The sequence below is a fragment of the Phoxinus phoxinus genome, assembly GCF_949152265.1.
Source record: "Phoxinus phoxinus genome assembly, chromosome: 4".
Classification (NCBI taxonomy): Eukaryota; Metazoa; Chordata; class Actinopteri; order Cypriniformes; family Leuciscidae; genus Phoxinus; species Phoxinus phoxinus.
In genome coordinates, this window is record NC_136879.1 from 43912260 (window position 1) to 43928879 (window position 16620).

General features: G+C 39.3%; 2 protein-coding genes across 6 annotated transcripts in view; both read right to left on the bottom strand.

Annotated features, from left to right (window-relative positions):
* The window catches only part of LOC306997721 (NACHT, LRR and PYD domains-containing protein 3-like), a 31281-nt gene extending 22198 nt beyond the window's left edge, over positions 1-9083 (bottom strand). For 4 of the 5 annotated variants that reach the window (XM_079611138.1, XM_079611136.1, XM_079611137.1 and 1 more), the window contains exons 1-3: positions 8892-9083; positions 4173-4269; positions 3777-3890 (exon numbers count right to left, since the gene is read on the bottom strand). In XM_079611138.1, coding sequence (XP_079467264.1) covers positions 3777-3890; positions 4173-4222 — 164 coding nt within the window. In that variant the 5' untranslated portion in view covers positions 4223-4269; positions 8892-9083. Of the gene's footprint in view, positions 1-3776; positions 3891-4172; positions 4270-4370; positions 4463-8891 lie in introns of those variants that run through there. The other variant, XM_079611135.1, reaches the window with a different exon arrangement.
* A 6887-nt stretch (positions 9084-15970) lies between these two features.
* The window catches only part of LOC306997715 (protein NLRC3-like), a 124578-nt gene continuing 123928 nt past the window's right edge, over positions 15971-16620 (bottom strand). Inside the window, exon 14 of the mRNA XM_079611117.1 lies at positions 15971-16523. Within this exon, the coding sequence (XP_079467243.1) occupies positions 16517-16523 (7 nt within the window). The 3' untranslated portion in view covers positions 15971-16516. The remainder of the gene's footprint in view (positions 16524-16620) is intronic.

Here is a 16620-nt window from a genome sequence, read left to right on the forward strand (position 1 = left end):
TAATGTGAAAGGAATTTTACCGCTGCCCAAGATTTCTTGGATTTCTTTTCGGAACTCATCTAATGCTTGCCAAAGACCCAGTGGTCGTCCCTGGCCATCAACCCACAAGTCTATCCATTGGGCTGTTGTGATCGATGCTGGCAAGCGTTCCCATCTGTCTCTTGGGATTTTTGCCTTTACAATGGTGTGTATGTCTTTTAATGTCATTTGATGAGCTTCGACTAATGAGTCTAATTCTCGCCAAAACTCTGTGTTTGGATCTTGTCTCTTCAGAGGAGGCAGGGCTGTGAGAATGGCTTGACGTTCTCCTGGTGTGAATGGTCTCTCTTCTGTCATCAGTTCAGATCCTTCCCTTTTAACAGCAGGTGAAGAAAATTCAGGTCCAATTTTGTCAACAGTGATCATGTCGTCATCTCTCGTCTCCTCACCCCAGTCCGATCCATAATTACGAGCTGGTGTACCTCGCAACATGTCTCTGTTTGGCTGAACTGATTTAGATCTCATTATTATTGGAGCGGCTTGTGCAGATGCAATATACATTTTGTCAACTGGACCTCCATTTGATCTCGAAGCTTGAGGCTGTATCAGAGGTTTAGATGAATCTATATATTGTTCAGGCAAAACTGGATAAATTGGGTTGTAAGGGGGCGGCGTTACAGTTGTTGCAGATTTCACTGGTGCTTGAGAATATTTCTTTTCAGCTTCAGTTATTATATTTGTCCAATCTGGATCAAATGAATCATTACTGGTTGTATTTTCTCCATCTGAACATTTAATGGACATAATTTTGTTCAATTTGTTATATGCTTCAATTTGAGGTTTCATGGCTTCGACAAGTGGAGTTGGGCACCCATCAATACCGCAACAAATTCCACCTTGTTTTAAAATCCAATGTGCGGCAAGGATTGGAAACACTTTTGACTTGATGGAGTCTTTCTGGGACTCAAACCAGCTTAACTGCACATCTATAGATGCGTTAATGTCCAATCCTTTCTTCAAAAACTTAGCTTGCTTTTTATTTTTCCTTTCCAGGTACCAAGCAGATATTGTTCTGCTATTATAGGCACTTGCCATTGCAGAGTATTTGTCACTCTGTGTCACTCTGTGTCTTGTATGCTCAAAACAGCAGGGCTATTTTTGTGTGCGTGGGTGTGTGTGTGTGTGTGTGTGTGTATGTATGTATGTGTGTGTGTGTGTGTGTGTGTGAATTCCAGGGGAGGCCCTCTGCTGCTCTCCCTCTGCTTTTCTCCCTCTGCTTTTCTCCCTTTCCACCTGGCGTCTTTTACTCAAGAACAAAAAAAGGGAAAAAGGAAACAAAAAACAGAAACAAAAAGGTTAACTCTAATAATTTATGTTTTCTTTGTTTGCTTGTCTCAGATCAATTGATTGATTTGTTTTTCCTACATATAATTTTATTTTATTTTTAAAAGTTGCTCTCAGATCAGTCAACCTCCTCAAACACTGAACAGCTTCATTGTCAAAAATTAGAATGCATGCGATTCTAGCTCCTTTTACATTGATTCCCTTCTTCTAAGGGTTCAATCCTCTGCGTATTTAAACGTTTTAGGGTTTCTTTGTATCTCTATATACTGCACTGAGCTAACCCGGAGCACAGACCCGCCACTTTAAACCGCTATAAATCACCGCTTGTCACACTATCCTCGTCCCCTTCTGAAACGATTCTTCGGTGTGTTGAAATATGTAGAGAAAAATCTGCCCTCGGTTTTTACAGTCTCATCATATTCAACCACCTCCCAGTCATAACAAGCTAATTGCTAAATCGCCTTACAGCTAATTCTACAAATTTGGCAAATGGCCTTTTTCTAACAAAGGTCCATTTTCTAAAGTCTTTTCAAAAATTAAAAAGACTTCCCCAGCTTCATTCAATATTTCAGAGGTTTACTGACCAGAGCAACTCAAATAAGTCACATCAAATTCAAATTATTTAATTTTTTCCTTTTTTCTGACACATATATATTCATTGGCAACACAACTGGTACTCCGAATCACACAGTTCTTTTAAGCAGTTTCAGTCAATGTCTAATCACCAGGCAGACTTATAATTATTTAGAATAAAATAAAGTCTTACCTGAAATGATGAGACAAATGCCCGATCATCCTGTTCGTGACGCCAAAATGTAGATTCAGAATTATTTCTCTTTTCCCCGGTATTGATTCACGGGACGAGACACCAGTTATCTTGCCAAGAAAAATCTTTTATTCTTATATGTCAGGAGAGAAACTTTGAGAAGATGTTGTATTCACGCCAGGTCTATGCGTTTCCGTGTTTCTCTGAAGTGGTACAGTGAAATTCAGCTTATATACATCACAGACAGACTTACAGCTTCCGTATAAGGTAACAAACATGTTGCTTTGAGCTTCTTAAAATTGGCACACATATGTCATATGAACATGTCACACTCCACTCCCATATTAAGAACTATCCTTGTTGTTTACATTGGTGATATGCTTGCATCAGTGGAAACTGTTGTACACTGTTACACACCCTCAGCAAAATATAGCTTCCCTCTGTCTGACATGTGATCCTCACATCATGCTATCTATAGTCTCTTCATGCATTCAAACACATGCATTTAAACTCCACAAGATAATACAACTGATCATGAATACCAATAAAGAATAATAATACAGATACACACTATTAATACTGAAATTATATTAAAAGATGAAATTTTAGATCTTCAACCTCAGCTTACATTTACTTGATGTCATTGTGTGGGGCCTCATAATAACATTTACGGTAATGTTAATGTTTAGAGAGAGTACCCACCATATTTTTTTTTATTGTTCACTTAGTTCTTATGTATTCTAAATTCATGATGGGGTTAATGCAGGAAATGTGTTTGAATGCAAATGCATAAGACTCTGCTTAATTTATAGTGACTAATGCTCAAGCAGGCATGTTGTTTTAGCAAGCCCGGATTATCCAATGTGCATTATGGGCACTGGCCCAGGGGCCCATGAGCACTTGGGGCCCAAGCGAGGGGAATAATAATTTTTTTACATTTCCGATAACGGTTTTTAGTAAAAAGACGCCCACCACTGAATATCTACAGTGGCATAGTTTGGCGTGAGGTACTTGAAAGTAGCTTTTGACTCGTTCGACCCGAGTTCGAATCCGCCTTTTGCCGAACTCGCTCTTCTCCCTTTTCCCAACACATGTAAAATGTAGCTATAGCCTAACATAAAGGTCTCTAGCCTTATATTTTGCCAACAAACTAAAATCGAAACCGTGATATTGCTTTGTGCCTTTATAAAACAGCACAATACTTTAAGCCTATATAGGCATTCTGTGTGTGCGGCGTGATTTAAAGAGAAGTGCGCACTTCGCTCACGCGATCGCAGGTGATCTGGTGTTTTCTCCTAAATAAAAAAGCTCAAGGGTTTATTTATTGCAAGTGAAGACATTACGACAAAAGTTTGTGTCTACAAGTCATTGTGCCCAGGGGCCTTTGAATTTTTAATCCGGCCCTGCCTACAGGAGAGGCGCCAACGGAAGAGAGGAGCGGGCGTGAAGTAGAAACAAAGAAAAAAACAGTTTTTGGTAGTGCTGTGAACGCACACAGAGTTTTTGGTACTGCGAATAAATGCCGTGGTAATGTAAGCAGTGAACAAGATTAAACAAACCCATCAAATCATGCACGTCTTGGAATTCATTCATTTCGACATGCAACAATTGCTAGTATTAGACTGACTGAGATAAATTATGCGTCTAATTCAGAAGTGTAAGCATAACTTTAATAAAAATGATATACCTGAGATTAGGCCGTTTCTCTCCACTCTTAAACTCTATTGGGCGATCCATAGACCAGTTGCTTTTCATAGACACACAGCTGGACTCTGGGTTTGAGCTCTTCTGCTGGACTGAACTGGAACAGAGAACACATTCAGTTTAATACTTTAGATCACTGTGATAATTCTTTATGAGAGGAACCATATTAATATAAACATTCACCATTCATCTTAAAGCACTTTGAGGAAACTTTATGATCCTTTTATTTAATATTTCATGTTAGTTTCAAAACAAAAACACAGACAAAAATATAGGCAATGTTTTTTATTTTTTTCTGCTTACACTTTTGTGCAGGGGGGTTAAAAACTGATATTTTTCTGAGATGTAATACAATATTTACAGTGTGTGTTGAAAGTACCTGTGTCCTGGAGGAATATCTCCATCTCTGGATGCTTGTGAATCAGCCATGATGAAGCTGCAGGATAATCTGATGAGTTTGATCTCCTCCACTGACTCTGAATGAACAAACATTCACACACTAAATTAAATGATTAAATTAAAGGTGCTCTAAGCGATCTCGCGCGTTTTTTAGGGCAAAACATTTTTTTTCACATACCGCAAACATCTCCTCAGTATCCGCTAGCTGCCTGTCCCCTGAACACACTGTAAAAAAATGCGGTCTCTGCGGAGAGCCCAAGCTCCACAAACAGCAGCAAAAACAAACTGAGCAATAAACAGAGCGACCCGCAGCACGAAACATAACAAACTGTTCCAGCCAATAACCGACAAGAATGATGTGGGGTGGAGTTTGGGGGATTATTGCGTGGATGAGGAGGAGGGAGGGTCTAGATAGCCTCCGTTTTGTTTGATAATAATTCAAACATCAACAAGAGGTTACGCCAACCGAGATCGCTTAGAGCACCTTTAAACAACATTCATAATTTAGCTGAACATATCTGGAGTGTAGGAGAAAAAAGATCATCCCAGCAAACACAGAACGTTGGCACAACCCAAACTTCTAACAACGTTTTAACAACATGGCCAAAAGGTTGCTATAATTAAGTTGTGTGGTGAAGGTTAAGTATAATTATCTAACAAAATGCTAAATGGGGGATATCTATAGGCATAGCAGCATATAAAAAAAAAGTCAGAACGTCGTCTCTCAGTTGCTGAATGTCGCGTAACAACGTTGCTACAGGCCTGTCGCTTCTTACAATTCTACATTGTTACAATGTTGCCACAACGTTAATGTGTTTGCTGGGATGTGACCGCGTTAAAGGAGAACTCCGCCGCAAAATGAACCTTTGGTCTAATTACACATTGTTACCTAGTCAACCGTTATCTGAGATTTGTTTTCATGATTATCGAATGTAAATAGTTTTATCTCTAAAAACAGTTTAGCCTATAACGCTAGTATATAGGGCATTGAGTAATGACAAATAAAAATCGCTTGTTAATACCACTAACAAGGCTCAAAATAGCCCCACACTAACACGGTAGCATAATGAGGGTCCCTACCTTCAAACCGAAGCATTGAGAACTGTGTAAGTGTCCAGACAGTTTAATAAGAAGATATTTTATACATACAGTCAACTTCGCGTATACAGGCAGAAGCCATCTTTGAAAAACAGTCTCTATCAGTCGATCAACGAACGCCGATCCAAATGCGCTGAACTGTGTAGAATCTCATATGGTCCAGCGCATTTGGATCGGCGTTCGTAGATCGACTGATAGAGTCTGTTTTTCAAAGATGGCTTCTGCCTGTATACGCAAAGTTGACTGTATGTATAAAATATCTTCTTATTAAACTGTCTGGACACTGTCAAAGTTCTCAATTTACATCTATTCTACATCAAAACTATTTACATTCGAAAATCATGAAAATAAATCTCAGATAACGGTTGACTAGGTAACAATGTGTAATTAGACCAAAGGTTCATTTTGCGCCGGAGTTCTCCTTTAACTCAAGCTCATTGGGCCTTTTCACACACAAACAAGTCGACCGATGGATTTAGAATTTTATGAAATATCGGACATTGTGAATTGGCCTAGGCTATGTGGGTCGGTTTCCTGTTCAAGGTTTACATTAAGCCCGGACTAGACCTTAGTTATATTAGGACTTTACAGTAGTTTTTACAAACATACCGGTAACGCTTTAGATTACAGCCCGGAAAGTACTGCGTAATTACAATGAAATTACAGTGTAACTTTCGGTAATTACAGTGTACCTATAAAGTACTTATGTGCAAGTATAGGGGAACAATATGTAAAGTATTGGGAATAAAGGGGTAACAACCAGGAAAATACTGCGTAATTAAAACTAAATTACAGTGTAACTTTCGGTAATTACAGTGTACCTATAAAGTACGTACGTGTAAGTATATAGGGGAACAATGTAAAGTTTTGGAATGAAGGGGTAACAACCAGGAAAAAAAAAAAAAAATTTAGGCAAATTATTTATACTGTAAGTATTTTAGAACTACGGGGTACTTATACTATAATACAATCTTCCTTTTGGGAGCAATTTAGCGAGTAGGCTACATACACTGCACCTTTTTGTAATAATAGTGTATACAAATACAAGGCTTTTTTCAAATTACGGGGTAGCCTATATATCAGTGCATTTATAAAGTAGGCTAATTTGTTTTTATTGCAAAGGTGCACTGATTAAGTTGTTTCAAGGCAAGTAAAACTATTGCAACTTTTTTTTTTTTTTAAATGCTGGGGAAATATACTCTTGTTTCATGTAGTTACAGGGTAAGTATGACATTGCGGGCCGTAAATTAAAGTGGTGCTTCTTACCCTCTTGTTTCATGTAGTTACAGGGTAAGTATGACATTGCGGGCCGTAAATTAAAGTGGTGCTTCTTACCCTCTTGTTTCTTGTAGTTACAGTGTAAGTATGACATTGCGGGCCGTAAATTAAAGTGGTGCTTCTTACCCTCTTGTTTCATGTAGTTACAGGGTAAGTACAATAAAAACACATGTAAACACACAATCTGATATCACTTGGAAAACTTTATTTGAAAAACAACTTATTTTAAAACGGATTTACAACACTTTCTCTTGCTTGGTTTCCTCCTCCTCTTGTTCCTCTTCTTCTTTCTTTCCACTGATAAATCTTAAGAAGGAATCCCATGTCTCTTGCTATTCTGTATTATGTGTTAAAAGAAAATACAGTACAGAAATGTCCTCACCATTTACTCATCTTTTACCCTCATGTCATCCGAGATGTATATGAATTTCCTTCTTCAGATTAACACAAATTTTTTTTTTTAGAAAAATATATAATCTCTGTGAATGCATAATGCAAACCCATGTGTTCCTAAAAGTTGACATCAAACAGCACATACAGCAATAACTAAAGTAATCCATACGACCCCAATGGATGAATCAATGTCTTCTGAAGTGAGACGATAAGTGTTTGTAAGAAAAATACCAAATATTTAAACATTTTAAAGACTATCGCTTCCGTTCCGACCAACTGTCACTTGCGCGTGCATGAGAGGGTTGAGTTCACGCTTGACACGCGCGCAAGCGCGCCGAGAAACCGAATGTCGATTTTTTTTTTTTTTATTAATGCTCACAACAAAATACAAACAATAACACATAATAATAATGAAAAACAAACAATACAGAAGAACAGAGATGGCAGTTCTCGCGCGAGTTTCACATCTAACTCCCGCGAGAACGTAATGAACGCGTGAAGCTTCACCAAACACGAAGCCATGCACTCATACTCTCATGCACTCGCTGGACGCTGGTGACAGTTGGTCGGTAGCGAAAAGATGAGTAAATTACGAGAACATTTCTGGGTGTACTGTATTTTCTTTTAATGCATAATACAGAATAGCAAAAGACTCATTCTTAAGATTAGGCAAATCAGTGGAATGATAGAATAAGAAGAAGAGGAACAAGAGGAGGAGGAGGAAGTAGGAAGCCATGCAAAAATGCATACTTTCTGTCAGGACTTTAGTATTTGAAATGAAAAGTTTTTTTAAAAAAAGGAATAAAGAATAATAAGTGTAATATGTTGTAAATCTTTTTTGAAATAAGTTGTTTTTCAAATAAAGTTTTCCAAGTGATATCAGATTGTGTGTTTACATGTGTTTTTATTGTACTTACCCTGTAACTACATTTAATTTACGGCCCGCAATGTCATACTTACCCTGTAACTACAAGAAACAAGAGTATATTTCCCCAGCATTAAAAAAAAAAAAAAAGTTGTAGTTTTACTTGCCTTGAAACAACTTAATCAGTGCACCTTTGCAATAAAAACAAATTAGCCTACTTTGTAAATGCACTGATATATAGGCTACCCCGTAATTTGAAAAAAGCCTTGTATTTGTATACACTATTACTACAAAAAGGTGCAGTGTATGTAGCCTACTCGCTAAATTGCTCCCAAAAGTAAGATTGTATTATAGTATAAGTACCCCGTAGTTCTAAAATACTTACAGTATAAATAATTTGCCTAAATAAAAAAAAAATTTTCCTGGTTGTTACCCCTTTATTCCAAAACTTTACATTGTTCCCCTATATAATTACACGTACGTACTTTATAGGTACACTGTAATTACCGAAAGTTACACTGTAATTTAGTTTTAATTACGCAGTATTTTCCTGGTTGTTACCCCTTTATTCCCAAGACTTTACATATTGTTCCCCTATACTTACACATAAGTACTTTATAGGTACACTGTAATTACCGAAAGTTACACTGTAATTTCATTGTAATTACGCAGTACTTTCCGGGCTGTAATCTAAAGCGTTACCAACATACCTTACAAAAAAAACATTACTGGTGTGCATCTTGAGACAAAACAATGCAAATTATATATTTTAAGATATGTCAGTGCAAGCTGTTTTAAGTCAAGACAGCTCAAACATGCATTTTAGTCTGGGACTAGACTTAAACCCTGTCCAGGAAACCACCCCTGTATGTTTACACATAAGCCATAAGCTAAACTTCTGAAGAATCACAAACATCACAAAACACAAAGGAATTGAAGTGACATTGAAACACAAGACATTGAAGTGGAAAGAACCCCTTTATTAAAGGTTTCATTACATCAAACAATCACTTAAAATGTCCTCCAGAGATTCATATTATGAGGAAGTCACACATGAACACTCACCTTGATCAAACTTTTACAAGATACAGGATCTCAAATCCTCCAGCTTTAACATCATAAAACTACACGGGCATTCCTTCTTAAACGTTGAGAAACACTTTGATGCTCTTTTTTCCCCCTGTCGTGTTCGTATTTTTTCTGCGACAGGCGAACTTACTTTCACTTTCTACTATGTGTGGAGAGAGAGAGAGAGAGAGAGAGAGAGAGAGAGAGAGAGAGAGAGAGCGTGTACACGAGAGCACCACGACGCATGCGTGTGAGAGCAGACGTTGTTGTATTGACTGGACTCTCACACAGACTGCCATTCTTAAGAGTGCTTTATTGCTTAACCTCCGTTTACAAGCAACAAAAGCAACACCGCTAAACGGCGCCCTCTGTTGGTTAACTGTTACAACGGTCAGTGTCAGTACATCTATCTTTCTTTTTTTTTTCTTTTTCTTTTTCTTTTTTAACAATAACTTAAACTAGGTCTGTCAACCTTAACAGCACTTACTCATAATAACGAGACAAAAATAAAATAAGTTTAACACAATCTTGCTGCGTATTTCTAACATTAGCTGCACAAAACTTTGTTGCATATAACTAAGTAAATACTCAGTAAATTTTAACAAACCACACTTAACACTCTTCTATCAGTCTTGTAGGCTTCATTGCGTGATGACGTGGTCTTCCCAGACCTATCTCAGTGGAAGGTGAGTTTTCTGTGATAGCTGTAGAGCTAGGTGAGTTTTCCTCTACTCGTGTTTTCTCAGTTAGTCCATCAGAGATAACTATGTCTGTACTTTCAATACAGGTGCTTGGCACTTTCAGCTGGTGACGGCGATTTTCTTCGCAGTGTGTTACCATACTCAGTAAGTACCTCGTAGGATCTTGGTGTTGTCTCTTTGATGACTTTCGCTACAGGTCCCCATTTTCCATCACATCTGACACGCATCGTGTCCTTTTGTTCCAGTGGACATAGCGGTTTGGCATTCCTGTCATAGGCTCTGCTCAGGCGGTTTATCTTTGTATAATCTCCATGTCTCTTTTGAAGCAGGTGTTCTGCTGAGGGTAGCCATGTTCTCAGCTTCCTGTTCATGAGAATTTCACCTGGAGACTGTCCACATTCAAGAGGGGATGCTCTGTAGTTTAGCAGTGCTAAATAAGGATCCTCTCCAGTCTCAGCAGCTTTCTTTAGCAGACGCTTTACAATCTGCACTCCTTTTTCAGCCAAGCCGTTTGACTGCGGGTACAGTGGACTTGATGTGACATGTTCAAACCCATAAGTCTCTGCAAAGTCTCTGTAGTCCTGACTGCTGAACTGTGGTCCGTTGTCACTCACCACAGTCACCGGAATTCCATGTCTTGCGAAGATGGTTTTAGTGTGTTTTATCACCTGCTGTGCTGTTGTATTAGTCAGCATCGCCAGCTCTGGATAGTTTGACTTGTAGTCCATGATGACAAGGTAGTCCCTCCCTGCTAGGTGAAATAAGTCTGTACCGACCTTTCTCCATGGTTCCTCAGGTTTACTGTGAGCCATAAGGTGTTCCTTAGGTTGCTGGTACCTGTGCCGCTGACATGTCTCGCAGCGCTGCACCAGTGCTTCAATATCCCTATTCATGTGTGGCCAATACATCAAAGCTCTTGCACGTTTCTTGCATTTCTCAATGCCTAAGTGTCTCTCATGCGTGAGTTTTGCCATTTGTGAGCGCATGGAGGTAGGTATGACAATCCGTTCACCTCTCAGGAGCACACCATGCACAACTGACAGCTCGTCTTTAAAGCTCTGGTATGGATTTGTCAACCTCTGATCTCTTGGAAGGTGGATTTTGTATATTACAGCTTGTAGCTCACGGTCATCTGCCGTTGCTTCAGCAAGCTGTCTCCATTTATCCTCAGATACGTAGGTGTTTTTGTATGCAGTCTACATGAACCTGTACATCATGTTCCGTATTACTTGATCCTGTTTGACATAAATGTATTCATGGAACTATTCACATCCGAAAACTGCTCCTAATGTCTCTTTCTCTATTTGTGCATAGTTTCTTTCCACCTCTGTCATCATTTGTGATGCATATGCCACTGGAAACCATGCCAAGTCATGCTTTTGAAGCAGAACAGCTCCAAGTCCATCCTTTGAAGCATCAGTAGATACTTTCACTGGAAGCTCAGGATCAAAGTATTTCAGCACTGGTTCTTTAACTAGGCTGTTCTTGAGCATGTCCCATTCAGTCACATGTTCATGCTCCCATCGCCACTCCGTTCCGCTTTCCAGCAAACTGCGCAATGCCTTTGTGTTAGCCGACAGATTTGGAATAAATCTTCCCACATAGTTGACTAAGCCTAATGCAGCTCAGTCTTTTCTTTGGGTTGTGGCATTTCTTTTATTGCTCTTATCTTTTCAGGGTCTGGCTGTATCCCTGCAGCAGATAGTCTGTCTCCCAGATAAGTAATGTCTCTCACCCCAAACTGACACTTTTGTTTGTTCAGTTTCATTCCTGTTTTTCTTGCTCATGCCATCACGCTTCTTAGTCGCTCATCATGTTCTGCCTTTGTAGCACCCCATACGACTACATCATCCAGGAAAACTCCCACTCCTTCCATGCCATCGAACATTTATTGTACAGTCCTGTGCAAAACCTCTGGAGCTGAAGCAATTCCAAAAGGCATGCGTAAGAAGCAATGTCTACCAAAGGGAGTGTTAAATGTGCACAATGTTGCACTTTCCTCATCCAATTTAACTTGGTAGAACCCTGATGATGCATCAAGCTTGGAAAAGAATTGTGCTCCAGCCATTGCGCTTGTGATGTCTGATTTAGATAGCAACCTATAGTGCTCTCTTCTGATCCATTTATTCAGATCTCTTGGATCGATACAAAGTCTCAGATCACCATTCTTTTTTTCCACAATGACGAGGGAATTCACCCAGTCTGTAGGTTCTTCAATTTTTTTTCACAATCCCTTTGTCAATCAAGGATTTCAGTTCTTTTCTCAGTCTTTCTTTTAGGGCTATTGGCACTTTTCTTGCTGCATGGATAACTGGTTCTGCATTTTCTTTCAGACGTATTTTGTACTGAATAGGTAGGCAACCGATACCCTGGAATACATCCTTGTACTCCCTCACTATCTCAGTGGTATAATCTGCACCTGTGTCCATTCGTTTGCTATGTGCTGCGCCCCTAGTGGTCACTAGAGCACTATCAATGACATGAACTCTCTTTATAAGCCCAAGTCCCTCACTTGCTTTCAAACCTAAAATCGGCTGCCTATCCTCTTCTACTAGAACAAACAGTGCTTTTATGGTGCGTCCTTCTCCTGAAAGACTCACCCTGAAAACACCCATATGTGGAATCGGCTGATCAGTAAATGCCCTTAAGTCCAATTTCTTGGGTCTCACTTTTGGCTTAATGTTCATCTTATTATAGTATTTCCTCGGCAGGACATTTACTTGTGCACCTGTGTCGATTTTCATTGGCACTGTCACACCATCCACCATCAAAGGTGCTATCCATTCATCATCATTACCGCCCATGTTAGTCAGAATTGCTGCTTCGACATACAGTGGTTCTTCGTCCTCACTGTCACTTTCCTCTTGTTTCTGTCCGACGACATGTACCTTTTTCTTTGTGAGACAGGACCTGGCAAAATGATTTTTTCCTCCACACTTTCGACATTCTTTGCCATAAGCTGGACATTCTCTTGGAGCATGTTTACTTCCACATCTCTCACAGTCTCTGCCCTGTGGTTTCCATTTGGATTTCTGTGGCTGTCGCTTATCAAATCTCTTTTTGTGTTTTTGTACCGTATCAACAGCAGCAGTTTCACTTTCGTTTTCAAACGACTTCAATTGTATCTTCGTACTTTCTGCAGCCTGACAAATACCAATTGCTTTCTCAATGGTAAGTTCTGTTTCTTTTAATAACAGCATCCTTACTCTCTTGTCCTGCACTCCTATTACAATCTGATCCCTTATCATGGAGTCGCACAGTGTGCCGAAATTGCAGGATTGACTCTTAAGGCGCAAGTCTGTCACATACTGTTCTATTGATTCAGTCTCTTTTTGCATTCTGTTCCTGAAAACATACCGTTCATATGTTTCGTTCTTTCTCGGCGTGCAGTAATCCTCAAACTTGCTCAGTACCGCGGGCAGCGTGTCTCTTTCCTCGTCCGAAAAGACGAACGTGTTGTATACATCCAGCGCAGCCCGTCCAGCAACAGTTAGCAACAGAGCTACCTTTCGTTGAACGTTTATTTCGTTGAGTCCAATAGCTAACAAATAAAGCTCAAAACTTTGCCTAAAGGCTTTCCAGTTAGCGTGGACGTTACCCGTCAACTTCAACTCGTCCGGTGGGCGTATATTATTCATGACACTCATGTTTTTTCGAGTTTACTCCTGGTACCATGTATTGACTGGACTCTCACACAGACTGCCATTCTTAGGAGTGCTTTATTGCTTAACCTCCGTTTACAAGCAACAAAAGCAACATCGCTAAACGGCGCCCTCTGTTGGTTAACTGTTACAACAGTCAGTGTCAGTACAGTTGTTGAACGCGCGTTGGAGATTAATATTTAAGTGGTAATGTGTTTTTTTTCTACCATCAAACAAAGCACCGGCGTCTTTTCAGTTTGTTTTATCTGTTACTTTATTTTTTTTTAAATATTCTTTGCTTAATTTAATTTTATTTTTCTCTCTATTCTATTTAGTTGGTTAATTTATACTTTCATTCACTAGTTTTTTGTTTGTTTCATTCACATCAGCTTTTCTTCATTAGGCTATTTCTTTTTTTTATTCTTTTGTTGTCTTTCACTCGTTCATTCAAAAACGAAACAGCGGGGATGAATTAGCCTAATCTTGAGCTGTGAATACTCACAAGAGCTCGAACTGTTTCTTTAAGGGGATGACAATCATGATTCATCATAAAAAAACTATTTCCCAATCCAGCATCAGACTGGTGTTCCGTTAGTGCAAGATGGAGCATGTGTGTGTGTGTGTGTGTGTGTGTGTGGGCACTAACGCAGATCCTTCACTCTAAAAAATGCTGGGTTGTTTCAACCCAATATTGGGTCAAATACGGACAAACCCAGCCGTTGGGTTACATTTTTCAATTACATTTTTAACCCAACGTTTGGGTCTGTCCATATTTGACCCAAAATTGGGTTGAAACAACCCAGCATTTTTTAGAGTGTTCCTTCCAACAGCAGCGAGACGCTTTAATTACAGCAACAACACTATATAGCACTTATTATATCTATTACTTCTATCTAGTATTTTTATGTTCAATGTGTTTTTCCATACTTGTTTTTGTGGAGCTGCTGTAATAAGTGAATTTCCCCGTTGTGGGATTAATAAAGTCTACCTAATCTGAAACTGCACGAACCAATGGAGATGAAGCCTGCCGAAATGGGCGGGGCCACCCGTCTATATAAAAGCGCACATCACCATAGCATCTCAGATGAATTCTCCTTCAGTGAGGAAGATAATCTTCGCTGGACTCTGAGACAGAAGAAATCCTTCTCACGACTGGTTTCGTTGAAGAGCCTCAGTGGATCAAGACCGACTGATCTTTCCGGCGATCTCAAAAAGAGCAAATTTCTAAACAAATATAATATTTAAAAAATATTTTGTTTGCATTTTGTTTCTGATTTTGTTATTTTATATGTGTATATATATGGGATATTGGAAAAAAATTACACAGTTAACTAGATACTGACCTCAGCAATGTTTGTAATGGTTTTAACTAAAGGAGCCCCACACTAATGGTGTCAGTTAACCTGGCGAGCGAGTGTGCAACTGTAGTGCCGTGAGCAATTCCTTACTCTTGACAAAGTTTGTGTGTGTATAGATATTTACGTATATATTTTCTTTGTTATTTTTGTGCAGTTTTGTTTCCAATTTTTCTTTTCTTTATTACTTTTATATATAGCTTTGGTCATTTTTTTCTGGAACTGTTTCACCTCTCGAGCACTGTAAATAAACAGCACTTTACACCTAACATCACTGTGAGTATTGCCATAATTTTTTTGTGTTTAATTTTTTTTTTTTGCGAACCCAGTTACAGTGGGCCTGCGGAGACCTGTTGTCTCACAAGCGACGGAGATAATCTTCGCTGGACTTTCGTCCTTCTGACGACTGGTTACGTTGGAGAGCCTCACAGCGGATCAAGATCGACTGATCTTTCCGAAGATCTCTAAAAGAGAAAATTTCCACACGCAGTTGTTTCATATGTCACACCCCCATGTGCCGCTGGAGTGAGCTCACCTTGGGATGATGGCGAGTTAATCCGCGTTGGGGTTTGAGTGGTCTGTCCCTGAGGAGCCCACATGCAGCCGCCTGGACGACTGGTTCCCTCGTCAGAGAGCAGCGTCGTTCTTCCCGAAAGTTCATGATTATGGGTGCTCCTCAATATCCTCCTCGTCTTCTCGCTGCTCTGTCTTCCATCCTATGACCCGGAAACCGGTCGAGCTCAGCCATCTTGAAGGACATCTGACTTCTCTAATTGCACCACGAGGAGGCGAGGATCAAGAAGTGAGGAGCTTCTTGAGGAGTTATGAACGAGGATACACTGGCGTATCCTTTGTGGAAGTGTTTTATCAACTAAACGTGATGTACGTATACATTTTTCTCCCCCTTTACATGAATAAGTCTTATTCATGTTTCTTTTTTGAATATTATGTATTTATGTTTTATCATAAGGTTTTTTATTTTATTTTTTATCGATTGGAAAAATTAACTAGATTAATCACATTTTTTTCTTTGATTAATCGCAATGAATCGCCATTAAAAAAACTTTAAAACTTTAAAAATAACAAAGCGGGAGGGGGTCGGGAGATGGGTGTGAAATACGGGAATGTTGACAAGTATGGCGATGATGTGAGGCCAATCAGTGCTTTGATAGAGTTGACCAATGAGATCGAGCCATAGTCATCGCTGCGGGGTGTGGTTTTCGTGTAAGGGCGTGGTTTGTGCTTAACTGGTTTGGGGAAAAATCCCACAGATTGACCCCGTCACGTCAGTCAAGCCCGAAGCAAGATACACGCTAGTGACGCAACCCATAGCAACGCGTTACAAAAACGACCCCACAGACTGACAGACACATAAAAATAGGTTACTTCAGTTTTGTATACATTGTCAAGTTAATTATAATCACATGCATTTTGTTTTATTGACCACAATATTATCAATGATATTTGTTTGAGGGGGGCACTTTTGATTTATTCTGAAAAAGGGCAGGGGCTCGAGCTTCCATTGTTTTCCAAAAGCGAGCTTGAACTGTTTTTTTTCTTCTCATTTATGAAAAATGTATATTTCATTAGTCTTTGTCTCCCTCTGCTGGTACAACACAATCACAAACACATTCAGGCTCTAAATTAACTAACAAAACTCTGAGCTTTTTGAGTTTATACTGTGTGTTTACACAAATAAAATGGTTAATCTATGAATAAGAAACTGTAATTTGCGGCTGTGAAATAAAAGGTGTTTCATTGCCGCCTCATCAGGTCTGTCAGAGGATCGCTGAAATCTAAATTAATTCTTCATTTATAACAGTGAAGTCCCTGTATCTTCAGTCTCTGTTGATTCTGTTGACTGTGAGTCTCTGTAGTGGATCCTTATTCACCATCAGATGATCATCAGAAGATCAGACTGGCATCTAATAACTAAAATACAACACACAAACAGTCACATATGCAGTATGAGATATTACGTCTGTCACATCTTTTCATAAGAAAACTAACTAGATAGGCTAATCTATAT